Here is a 13,170-nt window from a genome sequence, read left to right on the forward strand (position 1 = left end):
CGCCCTGACTGTGTGTCCTTTGGCAAAGCAGCCCCTTGTTCCCAAATCAGGAAATGAGAACTTCTAAAGTTGTGGGGTCAGATGGTGAGAAGTGCCACTGGATGTACAACCCTGGGTTCCCAGACTCTGCCGGAGACCCAGTTCCTCAGCCACTTGGAGTTCTTTGTCAACTGGGGCCTTGGCTGTGTCATTTAAGGCCATTCCAATCTTCTGTCAGAGCAATGTGGCATACTGTGGGACTGGATTCTGCTGTCATGAACTCGTTGCTTAAATGGGTCCTCCTTTGGCATAAAGTGGGTCCTCTGGTCTCAGGCAATGTATCAGGGTTCAACTAGAGAAGGAGAACCACTTCGAATGATTAAAAAAAAAAAAAAAAAAAAGAATTGTGATAGAACAATGCCCCTCTGCTCCAAAAATGTCTATATCCAAATCTCTGGAATCCATGAATGTTAGTTTAGATGGAAAAGTGGGATTTATGGTAGCAGATGGATTTAGGGTTGCCCATCAGCTGACTCTAAAATAGGGAAATTATCCTGATTATCCAGGTGGGCCCAATGTGGTCACAAGTGTCCTTACATGTGAAGAGGGAAACAGAAGCAGAGGTCAGAGTGACACCATGTCTGACCAGCTGTTTCTGGCTTTCAAGATGGAGGAAGGGGTCCCAGCCAAGCATGCAGGTGGCCTCTAGAGATGCAAAGGCCAAGGAAATGGGATTCTCCCCAAGAGTCTCCAGACAGAAACACAGCCCTGTGGACACCTTGATTTTAGCCCAGAGACACCTGTTTTGGACTTCAGACTACAGAAGTCACAGATCTGTAATGTAATAATTTTGTGTTGTTTTAAGCTACTGTAACTAGTTAGAGTAGCAACAGAAAATATAGATACTGTTAGCTTTCCATTACTATAACAAATACTTGAAATAATAGACTTATGAAGAGGAAAGGTTTGTTTTGGCTGAAACCTTTAGCAGTCCGTGATTGCTTGGCCTGTTACCTTGGATGAGGGAGCACATTCGTGGTGGGAGTGTGTGGAGGAGCAAAACCACTTGCCTCCTGGCTAGGAAGCAAAAGAGAGGAAGGTGAGGCCAGGGTCCCAATGTCCCCTTCAAGAGCATGGCCCGGATCATCGGAAGACCTCCCACTAGGCCCCGCCTCTTTCAGGGTCCACCACCTCCTAATAGCACCACGATGGAGACCAGCTTTCTTACACTCTGTGGCCCCTTGGGTAGTGGGGGCCTGAGGCATTGCTGGGCATGCAGGACACAGTGAAATCCCCGTGACAATGAATTGCTGCTCAGCATTGGTCAGGGCTACAGCGGGTGAGGCCTTGCTATTGGGTCCAGCCATAGCTTCCATTATGGTGGCTCTTGTCAAGGTCGCCGTGTGTGAACGCTGAGAGGCTGAAGATGGGGGCTAACTGCCCTGTCCACCTGGCCATTTAGTGCCTGTCCCTAATGGGTGCTCTTGATGAGCGCCTGCCTGGGGCCAGAGGCCTGCACACTTTGGGGCATATTCCCTTGGGCCCACTCACAGCCTCATTCCCCAGACCTCTTTGTCTCTGAATTTCCAATTCTGTCATTCCAGGCTCCAAGACACTTGCCAGAGTGGATTCCTGGGAACAAGTAAAGGCCTCCAGCTCATTCTTTCACTTAAAAAGGTGTGTGAAGCCGCACCCTGTGGCCAGCCACTGTGCTGAGTACAGGGCATCAAACAAGACTGTCCGGGTTCTGCCTTTACAACAAATTGCCCTGAGGGGTGGGTCATTAGGCCAGTCATTCCATGGAAGAATGGAGTGCCATGGGTGCTGACAGCAGGAGGACCTGTTTAAGGTCAAAAGCAGTCCTGCTTTTTGGCCAAGTGATTCCTTTATCTGAAGGAAAAAACTCAGAAGAGAACAGTGAATCCATTTCAAAAGACCTTTTATCGAGCAGTTACAATAGAGGATGCAAAAATGAATCAACACAACCCCTTGTCCTTGAGAAGCTCACATGCCTTGAGAAATAAGTCAGACTTAGAAGTAACCGAAACAGGTTGCAGAATCACATTGGTCATACAGTCACGTATATACATACAGCAATACTAGTGTCTATTTTATTCTGCTGTCCTTCCTATCCCCCCTTCCACTCCCCTCCCCTCCCATCACTTCTCTCTACCCAATTTAATGCGACACTTCTTTTTTTCCCCCCACATCATCATACATGTATTCTGTATAACGATGAGAAATTATACCCCATTTGATTCAAATGTATGATATGTCAAGATCTTTGTACTCTCACGTGTAACTAATTAAAAAAAAAAGAAGTAACCGAAACAGGACACGTGCTGATCAGAGCCAGGTGTGGGAAGTGATAAGCAGGCAGATTCTCAGAGAGACCCACACAACCCAGATGCGAGGCACCTTTCTGCCCATGTCCTCATCAGGACGGAATTATGATGGAATTTATTTTTATGGCTATAAAAATGTTTGTGATGTTAACTCTCTTAGCCATGTGTTAAATTGTAAATAAATCTGCTTTGCATAATGTAGCTAATACCCACTTCTGTATAAAGCATTATTTATATTGGTTTAGGGCACTGGAGGGCCCAAGGGTACTTATGTATCTTAACATGACTAGTGTTGCTAGATGAAATACAGGACACCCAGTTAAATGCGAATTTCAGATAAACAAATGAACAGCGTTTTAGAATAGGTATGTTCCAAACAGTGCATGGAACATGCTTATACACAACAACAAAACAAACAAAAAACTGTTATGTATCTGTAATTTCAGATGCTGCATAAAGATGACATCCATGTTTATGTGGTAGAAATAATTCAGATTTCAAGGAGGGAATGACATACTTTCATACTAAAAATTTCACAATCATTTTTCTATAAGTAAAATGCTAGCATATTCAAAGCATTACACGAGATATTTTTAGTGTAAATATATCTCAAGCAATTTTTGGAATATACTTATACTCAAAATATAGTTTACCTAAAATTCGAATGTAATTCACATTTAAATGGGTGTTCTGTATTTTCATTTGTTACATCTGGCAACCTTATATGACACACACTGCCTTTATGGCTTCTCTTGACAACCATTTAAGAATCTATTCCTTAAAGAACTGCTCATTGTGGGCCTGAACAGGTGCCTTGTTGCCCTCTAGTGGTAGATCCAGTTAATGTATGTACTTTCAATGTGCACTTAATCCAACTTGAGCCTTCACGTTACAAGCAAACAAGGACAATCCTTGTTTTCAAGGGGTTTGCCACATAATGGAAGGAAACATACACTATAGAAACAGAATGAAATGCTCTTCTGAAGCAAACATGCAGGTATGTCCTCCCTCCACAATAAATCTAGAAAACTTTGGGATGTCTCTGTGTGGGAGGGTACTGTCATCAGGTGAGGTCATATTTTATTTCAATCAGCTCTTGAGTGGTGTTGTTTTTCAATTTCCTTCTTCCTCCCAATACCTCTTCTCACCCCCCTGCCCCAAGACAGAATATCTACACTGCCAAATTCCTTTCTTCATATCATCACTAATGACTTCTTCATTACAAGCGTCAATGGGAAGCAGACCACAGAAAGGGCACTGCGTATCCTTATACTGCACATTGCTTGTATGCAAGGGAAGGGAGTGAGCAGTCCTTGGAGGAAGGATGGTTACCAGTCTCTCCTTTGTTCTCCTTAGGAAAAGGAAAAGATATGTTGAATTTTTCCCCATCAATATAAACTTCCCACCGTAAATATCCATGTATTCATACTGTCCTCAAGACTTCCAATTCTGTGATCAACCCAAGCTCAAGAAAAAGGAAGAGAGAACAAACTGGAGGTTACTGGTACTGGTGCTACTGTTAAGTAACTGGATGTACTTTGGGCATTAGAGATGAATTTATTTCCTTCCCTATCCATTTTGAAAAATAATTTGAGGAAGCTTATTAAAAACACAAATATAGAAGGGTTCCCAGATTGAATACAAATTATATTCAACTTCTGAGTCAAAATATGCCCGAGACCAGGAGGGGTTTCCCTGCCTGGGAGGCAGCAGCAGCAGCCACTTGGAATGGAGTAGGAATTCTGTAATAGGAAGGCAGTTTAATTCAAGAAAGCCAAGAGGGGGGCTGGGGTTGCGGCTCAGCAGTAGAGCGCTTGCCTAGCACTTACAAAGCCCTGGGTTTGATCCTCAGCACCACATAAAAAATAAACAAATAAAATAAAGATATTAAAAAAAAAAAAAAGAAAGCAAGCAAGGAGGACGCAAAGCCATTGCAGACTCTTGCTTCAGGATGACTATGCTCCTGCAGGGGTTAGGTTCAGGGTATGGAGAAGAAAAAAGGCAAAGAAGCGATTTCCCATCTGCTCTGTGGGGCAGTTATAACGTGGTGGTGGCCCTTTGGGATGCTTGACAGAGGGTGCTGGTGTATCTGGCACCAGCATCAGGTCCCTCTATCAGGAATACCTTCTAAAGGCATCAGCTGCAACATCTTGAAGCATACAATTTATTAAGTTCAAGTGGAAAAAAAAAATCACAAAAAAACAGAGAATCTGGCTCCAGTGTTTATTACATAAAGTTGTTTACAATAATAAAGACAAATATATAAACAAGATAAAAATTGTTGCATAAAAACATTAAAACTCAGTAATGTCCTTCTAATTCAACAAACAAACAAACAAACGTTGCTAGGACACTCACCTGGCTCAACTCAGCCTCATTCATTCCATAATTATTTTCTGAGCACTCTCCATGTGCTCTGCACCATATTAGAGGTACAGGGGGCACAGTGATGAACAGAGTCCCTACTCTCACAGAGCTCTGCTCTAGTGGGGGAAGACAGTCATCACAGAAAACCAGTGAATACAGAACGCGTAGCAGTCATGGGATATGGGGTTGGGGAGGATTCTCTATACCCTCTTCACAAACTCAAGAGCAATCTGAGGCTGTTTTAAATGACATAGCCTCGTTTTGGGGAAAGATACAAACTATAAATTTTTAAGTTTTTTTTTTTTTTGAGATAAGTTCTTGCTATTTTGCCTAGGTTGATCCTGAATTCTTGGGTTCAAGTGAACATGCCTTAGCCTTTACAAGTATCTGGGACTACCGGTGTGTGCCACCAAGCCTGGCCTAAATTATATTTTTAAATTAACTTTTTAAAAGTTGCAAATTTCTGGCCAGACTCAAAGTCATAGTTCTAAACAGCATTTAAAATTTTCTAATTACAATTACTACTTATATTAATAATTAGTTTTTTGGCCATACCAGAATAATAAGGACTACCATCGTATATATGGGCATATATCAGTATAAGTACATATGTGTTTACAGGCCTGAATCACTTTTTACATATATCCATATGTACTATATTGAATGTCTCTCATGAATTCTCAGATCATATTCAGTCTCTCCAAAAACCAGCAACACTCTAATTTTTAGGCAGTCTATTAGGGCTTCCAAGTGGATGGCATATATATATATATATATATATATATATATATATATATATATATATATATATATATATATATATATAATTTTTTGGGGGGTGCTGGAGATTGAACCCAGGGGCACTTTACCACTGAGCTACACCTCCAACCCCCCTTTTAAAAAAAAATTTTGAGACAGGGTCTTGCTAAGTTGCTGTGGCTGACCTTGAACTTGTGATCCGCCTGCCTCAGCCCCCTGCTGAGGGTCACAGGTGTGTGCCACTGAGGCCAGCCCAAGTATTTTTAAGTAAAAACTATTATTAAAAAAAAAAAAAAAACTCATCTCCTTACAACTAAGCAGCACCTCCTGATGAAGCATCATGTAGAACACTGTGAAGGACAGAATGGCCCCTCTTCCCCTTTTTTTTCCTACTACTGTTCAAGTGCTTGTTCAAAGTCACAGAGTTGTCACATGAAGACATGGTTCCCCAAATCTCAGGGACCTACCAATTCCATTGCTATCTTAGTGTTCAAAGAGTTTCCCCATCTTCATATCCTACGAAGGTGTCATTTCCGTCCAGGCTGCCTGGCCTGAAGAGAGCAGCTTTTTCACTGTGGTGAACACAGGGTCAGAAGTGCTGGACAGGATCACTGAAGTGACACAGTATGAAAGGCAACAGTGGCAGGGCTATGACATGTTCCCAATTTCTCTAAGGGGCAACTTTTCAAAGTGACAGGGCCTTTACAATTGCAGGGTCAACCCAGAAGTTGCACTTTGAACCAAGTGCCTCTGGTCAGGAAGAGGAAGAGAGTGTTCTGGGGTCTCAGTGGGGCTCCTTGGGACTCCTCCTTGGCCTTGGTGTTCTGCTGGGATGACTTGGGAACCAGCTGACAGGGCCAGAAGCACATGGTGTGGTGTGCACACTCGTGCAGGTGCCTAGGACCGGCTGGGAACCACAGCCCTCCCTTTCTTCCTGGCTGATGGTGTTCCCTCAACAGAGATGACCACGTGACAGGACTGGCCTTAGTGATGGGCGCCCAGCATACCCTCTGACGCCATGTGTTTTCTCTTTCCGTGGTTCCAGTTGCAGCAACTGGTGAGAGGCCTGCCCTTCAGGCCACCAGAATTTCTAGACTTTCTGCTACAGAAGGCATCCATGGTTAACCCTAAATGTTATGTAATTTAAAATATGCCCTGAGTGCCTTTGGAAAGCACTATATAATTTTTAAAATTAGGCTTTTCTTCCTCATTGTGTTTTCCCTTTCATGTTCATATTAAATAATTTGCATTTTCTTGAGTGCATGCAGGCTGAACAGAAGGGGCATCTGAATATTGCTAGGCAGTGCAGAGAAGTTTGCCTGGTATGAAAAGTGGAAGATAAGCCAGAAAAACATACTGGGCTAATAATTAAAGTTGATTAGACAAATTCTTATTTTTTTTCACCAAATTTACTTGACTCTTTCCTACTGAATGACTCCACTTCTCACTCCATCTTTTCCATCACTGGCATTTTCTGGTCCCAGGATGACCTGTGTGCTGTGCCTCATGAGCACACACTGAGACTTTAAAATATAACAATGGCTTCTCTAATTAGGTAACCACTGGATGACCTCAGTGACTGCCACGGCTCTAACCAGTTATGAATCAGGAGGTCTTCATGCAAAGTAAAAGATTACACCTGGTTTTAATCCTAAAGCATGTAAGGGACAGGCAGTTTTGCAATATCTCAGGAAAAATGCAGAGAACTCCCCTGAACACTTTTAAGGATTATTTTTCTAGCATTTGTGGCTGTGTTCTAGGACAAGCTACTTTTTGGAAGACCGGGTGATAATATTCAGACCATTTAAAGAAACATCCTAAGGCTCTAACCAAAGACCAAATGTTCTAAATATTTCCTGAGAAATAGTGAGATGGCGTTGGGAGTGGAGAACAAATGCCACCTGCAGTAACCAGCAGCATCGTGTCAGTACTGACAAGAACACAAAAACTGCCTTTAGCCACAGGACAGTTAGCACGGCACGGGAAAGATGGTGGCCACCTGCCCGAGTTGCCCATCTCACTCAAGACAGGCTTGATAAGAAGGCAGAGCATATTTCTCCGAACTCCTGTGATTTCATTTTTAAATAGTTAAATGCCCGCTGTATTTTTAGGAACTGTGATCTGAAGGTGTTTTTTTTTCCTTCCCTAAGAAGCAAACATCCTCTTTACAGTTACAAGGGAGCTTGAGTTCCGGTGTGAACTCCAATGGCAACGAGCATTTTAAGAGTTCATTTCTGGGGACTCAGTTTCCAGTTGCAGAAGTTCTTCGCTTGTTTTACTTCCTGAATTTTCATCTTCATTAGAATAGTTTCCTGAATCTTGACTGGTTTGGGAATTGTACTTTTTGTGATCCTCGTCAATTTGATTAGTTTCCTTCATTATGGTATTTGTGTTTGTGTTTTCAATTATAAAACACCTTTCAATTTGTTCTTCAGATGTCAGAAGTAGAAGATTCTTTAATGGTTGTTCAGACAAATACTAATTTTTAAAAAAGGAAGGAATAGAGATGAATTGTTTAAAATAAAAAAAATTAGCTTCATAGTTCTAATAGCTTTAGTTTTCATTTAGAAAACTTCTCTTTTATTATGCATATTAAAAAGTCAGCTAAGAACATACCAATTACACTGTAAGTCAGCTAAGAAGATACCAATTATTAGTGAGTTCACGTATCTTAGTACTTTCTTGGTGAATCCAAGAAGAGCATGTAAGAGGGCACACTGCCCTGGAGCAGCCTAGGAGGGGCTGCCAGGGGAGCGCGGGGGAGCATGGACATTTTATTTTAAAATAATTCAAAATAATCCAACTCAAAGGTACCCAGAAGCAGTACAACTGAGAAATTAATTTTTTTCCTGTTTGACTAGGAATTTTATAATTAGCTATTTTTAAGTCTATTTTAAATAAGAGCTATGAATATTACAGTACATAAAAGTGATATTTAAAAACTCAGGATTATTAGAGTTAGCTAGTGAAGATATACTGGGCATTCTTAGAGTGCTGGGCTGTTCTTGGGGTAGCTCTTTCACTGCTCGTGACTCTGGAGGGGAGTGGTCCTGGTTCCCATGCAGAGCCCAAGGGTACCCGCCTGCCCATCTACTCCTAAGTGACTCACTCAACTTCACATAGCTTGTGAGCATGGCTGTGTCACAGCTCACCACAATTCCAACTCTGCGCCTGGGCTCTTTACCACACTGATTCTCAAAGCAAGCCTGAAACCTGCCCTGGGTGAACACTGTCCCCAAGCAGTCTGCTACTGGGCCTTCAGCACCCAGCACCCTTGCCACCTCTACAGGAGCACCAAGCCAAACATCAACGTGTCTACAAGGAAACTCGTGCTTCTGATGATGCCACCTTCTGTGATTACATTCTTGGAATGAATATACTTTCTATAGGGATAGAACAATTCTTTTTGATATATTGTGAAGAATCCCAAAGATTTAAATAGTAAAACAAATGCCATAATAGCCAAATTGCCAGAAAACAGGAGATTAAGGACAAATCTTACTTCTGTGCTGTTATTAGGTGACTGATTCTAAAGTTCATTTACTGAAACTTGGAAGAAAATACCTACATTAGTCTGTATTGTTTTCTGGATATCAAGAAAACTTATGCATTTTGTTGAAATCAAATATATTTCTTAGGTTGACAGAGAAGAGTAACGTACCTTGTCAATATTGCAAGGAGGTTTAAGTGATGGGAAGAACACATAATTGAAACATCTCAGGAGGGTTTTCATAACATACATGGTAAATAGAATAAAAACTCCTGCAATGCAAATTCCAGCTATCACCCAGATTTTATAAGAATTTCCTAAAGATACATAAATGATGTTTAGTATCAATGTATGTTTGGACACACAAATGCACTGATATGAAACTAGCCATATGAAGATAAATATAAAATCTATTAAATAATACCTCTAAAAATATTTCTGGTAACACTGAGTACCAGCACAACCTGACCTTTAAAGATTGTCTGGGGATTAATCTAAGAGGTCCTTTGTGGAAGAAGACAATATCAACACATGGGCCCTACCAGGCGAAAGTTCTCCAGAACTTCTACAACATGTGACTAGCAGAATTTAAAAAGATTCTGTGACTAAGCCTCTACCAGTCCACTCTACAAAATGAGATGAAACCACTTGCACATAAAAAAATTACAACTGAACTACTTGGTTTTCATAATCATTAAAGTTTATGTAAAACATTAAAAACTTATAGTCTTATTAAATACCAAAAGCAACAATTAAAAAGAAATTCATTATGTGGATACTGGATGAAATATAAAAGCATTAAAAATACTAAATTGAGCAGTATATATATTTTCTAAAACTGAAAGACTTATCTTGAAGGTTTACTTTTGATTCATGTAATTCATGAAGTGAACATGCAGAAAATCTATCTTTTGTAGTGAAAAGCAAATATTTTACAATTTCCAATGTATTATTTTATTAAGTCTAGTTACATTTGAAAAAAGATACAAAAAAGATATTCTCACCTGGTTTTGTTTTCTCACACACAGTATTGCTAAAAATACTGCTTTTATTCAACTGTTCCCCCACAAAGTGTGCTCTTCCTTTGACACAATACACAGTCAGTGGTTGCAAGTTGTCAATAGTAAAATCGTTTTTTTCTTTTAGGAATTTTCTCTATGAAAATAATTGAGTCATTGATAAAGTTTAGTTAGCTCATGAAATCAGACAGGGGAGATCTATGAATTATTTTATATTCAATTTAAGATCGGCCTCTCCCAAACACTTAGTTGGTGTGTGTTTAAGAAATATAAATTTGTGGGTTGGGAATGTGAGTGGTAGAACACTTGCCTAACATGCATGAGGCCCTGGGTTCAATCCTCAGCACTACAAAAATAAACAAACAAACAAACAAAAAACCCCCCAAAACCCGAGAAACCACAGAACAAGTGAAAAGAAATATGTTTTGAACAACCCATTATAACCAAATCAGAAAGTTTAAAATGCTGCTGTCCAAAAAGCATATGATACATTCCTAAGGTAGCTCTGATTTATTTTCATGAGTACATGCTGGTTTGGCTTAATTGCCAATGTATTTCCTCTGATTAATGATAGAATGGCAAGTGGTAGGGATTCTGACCTCAATTGCCTGTGCTGAAGTATCAGTTATGGATGTGTGGCCTTGTGGGGGTTATTTCATTGCTTGGTGCCTTACTTTCTGAGCTGTAAAATGAATACAATTATGGCTCTTATCTATGTTAGCCAGCTATTGCCACAATATTGAAGCCACCTTAGCATTCAGTGGCTCCAAACATAATTATTTATTTTTCTCAGTCTACAGGTTGACAGGGGGAGCCCCCACCAAGGTCAAGGATTCCCAACCCACCAGTCTCTTGTCCTCCTTGGACCATGGACTATTTAGATAAATTGCCTTTCTCTTGGAAAAGAGGAGAAGCATGAGAGCCAAGCCAAGCCATGCTGGCACACTTAAGACCCAACTTCAATGAGGCAGGGACTATGCAATCCTAAGTATCTGCTGCACAACAATGAAACTGAATATACAGTGTGGCAGGGTTGTTTTGAGGAATGACTGGAGTAGTTCATGTAAAATACTTAGTATGATACCTGATAAATTCTAAGTATTCAATAAATGAGTTGCTCTTATAATAATGATTGATGTTTGCAGTACGGGATAGGGAGGCAACTACAATTGACTGAACCTCTACTGTTTGTCAAAGTAATGTGCTATGTATATTCTTTCAAATCTTAGAAATATCCTTTTATAAAATTCAGCTGCCATGATCACTGCCACTTTAGAGAAGACAAAATAAAGTTTCAAACAGGCAAAACACCTTGCCTAAGATTAATTATATGGCTATTTCTCAATGGTCTAAATTAAGCTATGGTCAGACAGCTAAAATGGAAGCATTTGAGTCACTTCAATTTGCTTCTAGTTTCCAAAAGAAAGTAAAGTTACAGATTTTACCAATATTGAGTATTTGAAGTTGATTCCTTGATTGTAATTACACAAGGAATTGTGTGTATAACCTGATGTGGCGTTATCAAATTCTGTATGTGGTTCTGAAATGCAGTGTTTGCCAGTGTTTTTCAACATTTTTTTTTTCACTACACTTCCTCTGCAGAGACTTTTTAGATAATTAAAAAAAATTCCTCCCCCAACATGAAATTAAAACACAAATAAATAAAGTTGAACTTTGGAGACATGCTTTCCTCTAGGAGGGCCACAAACCATGATGATATTTTTGCCCCTAAGAACCAATTTTGTTCCCTTGGAGGTGTCATCAGGGGACTTTTGACAATGTTCAGAGATGTTTTTGGTTGCCATAACTGGGAGGAGCACTACTGGCATCTAGTGGGTAGAGCTCAGAGATGTTACTAAGCATCCTACAAAACATAGGGTGGCTCTGTCACAAGAATTATCTGGCCCCAATGTAATGGCGTAGAGAAGTCCTGTTCTAGATGAACATCTAGGAATTGTGTTAGGAACGGTTCTGATTCAGCAGCAATGGGCTCAGGAATCTATTTTAAAAGCAACCTGAGACTCAGATGCAAGTAATCCATAACTCTACCATACAAAAACATGGAAAAATGCTGACATTCTTCATACTACAATAGGCACACAGTTAAATACACAGTCTTAGAGTCTAATATTTTCCCCCAAATTTTAAACTCAGCTTTATTTACCTGAATACAAAATTTACTATGTATAATTACCTCAACATTTGAACTGTTTTCCCAAAAAATAATTTCATAAATTAGAGGGTAAGGCTGCTTCACTGACCCTTCTGCAGCACTGACATAGACACGCAGTGAATCATTAATGGATTTCATGCTAATGACTGGTGGAGGTATAACAACTAGAAAAAAATTGTAAAGATAAATATGTAATTATACATCTTAAAACAATTTTAAGAATTTGCACCAAATTGAAAAATTATAATTTCAAGAAAAAAACCATTGGCTTACTGTATATTCCAGTATTTAATTTTTTCTCTTCAGACCAAAAAGATGTGCTATTTCCATTAGATGCTTGTACACGAAGATAGTAAATTCCTTTTGAGAGACGTTTTCGAGGAAAGATACAATATGTAGTTTTGATGTGTTCACAGTTAGGTATTTGTTGCCATTTATGTAAATTGGTCCCACGAATAATTTTTAGAAAGCCACTGTAAGACAAAAAATGTTCTTTAAATTCAAACACATTAATTTAGTAAGTATGAACTGAATACTTACAGTATGCTGTTAGAGGCTAAAGTCACACAAACAAGCAGCTCCCACACCCTTGGGAAACTCATGATACAGTGGAGGAGATGCATCTATCCAATATAAAAGAAAGGTAAAGATTGTTCCAGAGTAGTGTTGTGTCAGAGGTGGCTTGACCATGTGCAAAAACAACTTCTATAATTCCAGGAATGTTCCAAGATGTTTTTTAAATAGAGCCTTTATTAAAAATCTAATTATATACTCTTACAATTAAGAATTGTATTAAAGGGCTGGGGATATAGCTCAGTTGGTAGAGTGATTGCTTTACATGCACAAGGCCCTGGGTTCAATCCCCAGCACTACAAAAAAAAATGTATTAAAGACAAAGATAATACATATTTAAACTGAATCTTGCCCTAGAGATTTTACTATATTTTATTATCTACATACTTGAGGCTCTTTATGTCTATTGTATCTACATGGTAAAAATCCCATATACCAGTGCCAACTGTGCTTATCTTTCCAGCT

General features: G+C 39.6%; 1 protein-coding gene across 3 annotated transcripts in view; it reads right to left on the reverse strand.

Annotated features, from left to right (window-relative positions):
- Nucleotides 1–4,533: 4,533 nt before the first annotated feature.
- Ifnar1 (interferon alpha and beta receptor subunit 1) overlaps nucleotides 4,534–13,170 on the reverse strand; it is a 30,600-nt gene continuing 21,963 nt past the window's right edge. For 2 of the 3 annotated variants that reach the window (XM_027929207.2, XM_027929208.2), the window contains exons 7-11: nucleotides 12,406–12,605; nucleotides 12,154–12,296; nucleotides 9,945–10,095; nucleotides 9,112–9,257; nucleotides 4,534–7,928 (exon numbers count right to left, since the gene is read on the reverse strand). In XM_027929207.2, coding sequence (XP_027785008.2) covers nucleotides 7,671–7,928; nucleotides 9,112–9,257; nucleotides 9,945–10,095; nucleotides 12,154–12,296; nucleotides 12,406–12,605 — 898 coding nt within the window. In that variant the 3' untranslated portion in view covers nucleotides 4,534–7,670. The remainder of the gene's footprint in view (nucleotides 7,929–9,111; nucleotides 9,258–9,944; nucleotides 10,096–12,153; nucleotides 12,297–12,405; nucleotides 12,606–13,170) is intronic. The other variant, XM_071615075.1, reaches the window with a different exon arrangement.

This window comes from Marmota flaviventris, chromosome 8 (assembly GCF_047511675.1).
Source record: "Marmota flaviventris isolate mMarFla1 chromosome 8, mMarFla1.hap1, whole genome shotgun sequence".
Classification (NCBI taxonomy): Eukaryota; Metazoa; Chordata; class Mammalia; order Rodentia; family Sciuridae; genus Marmota; species Marmota flaviventris.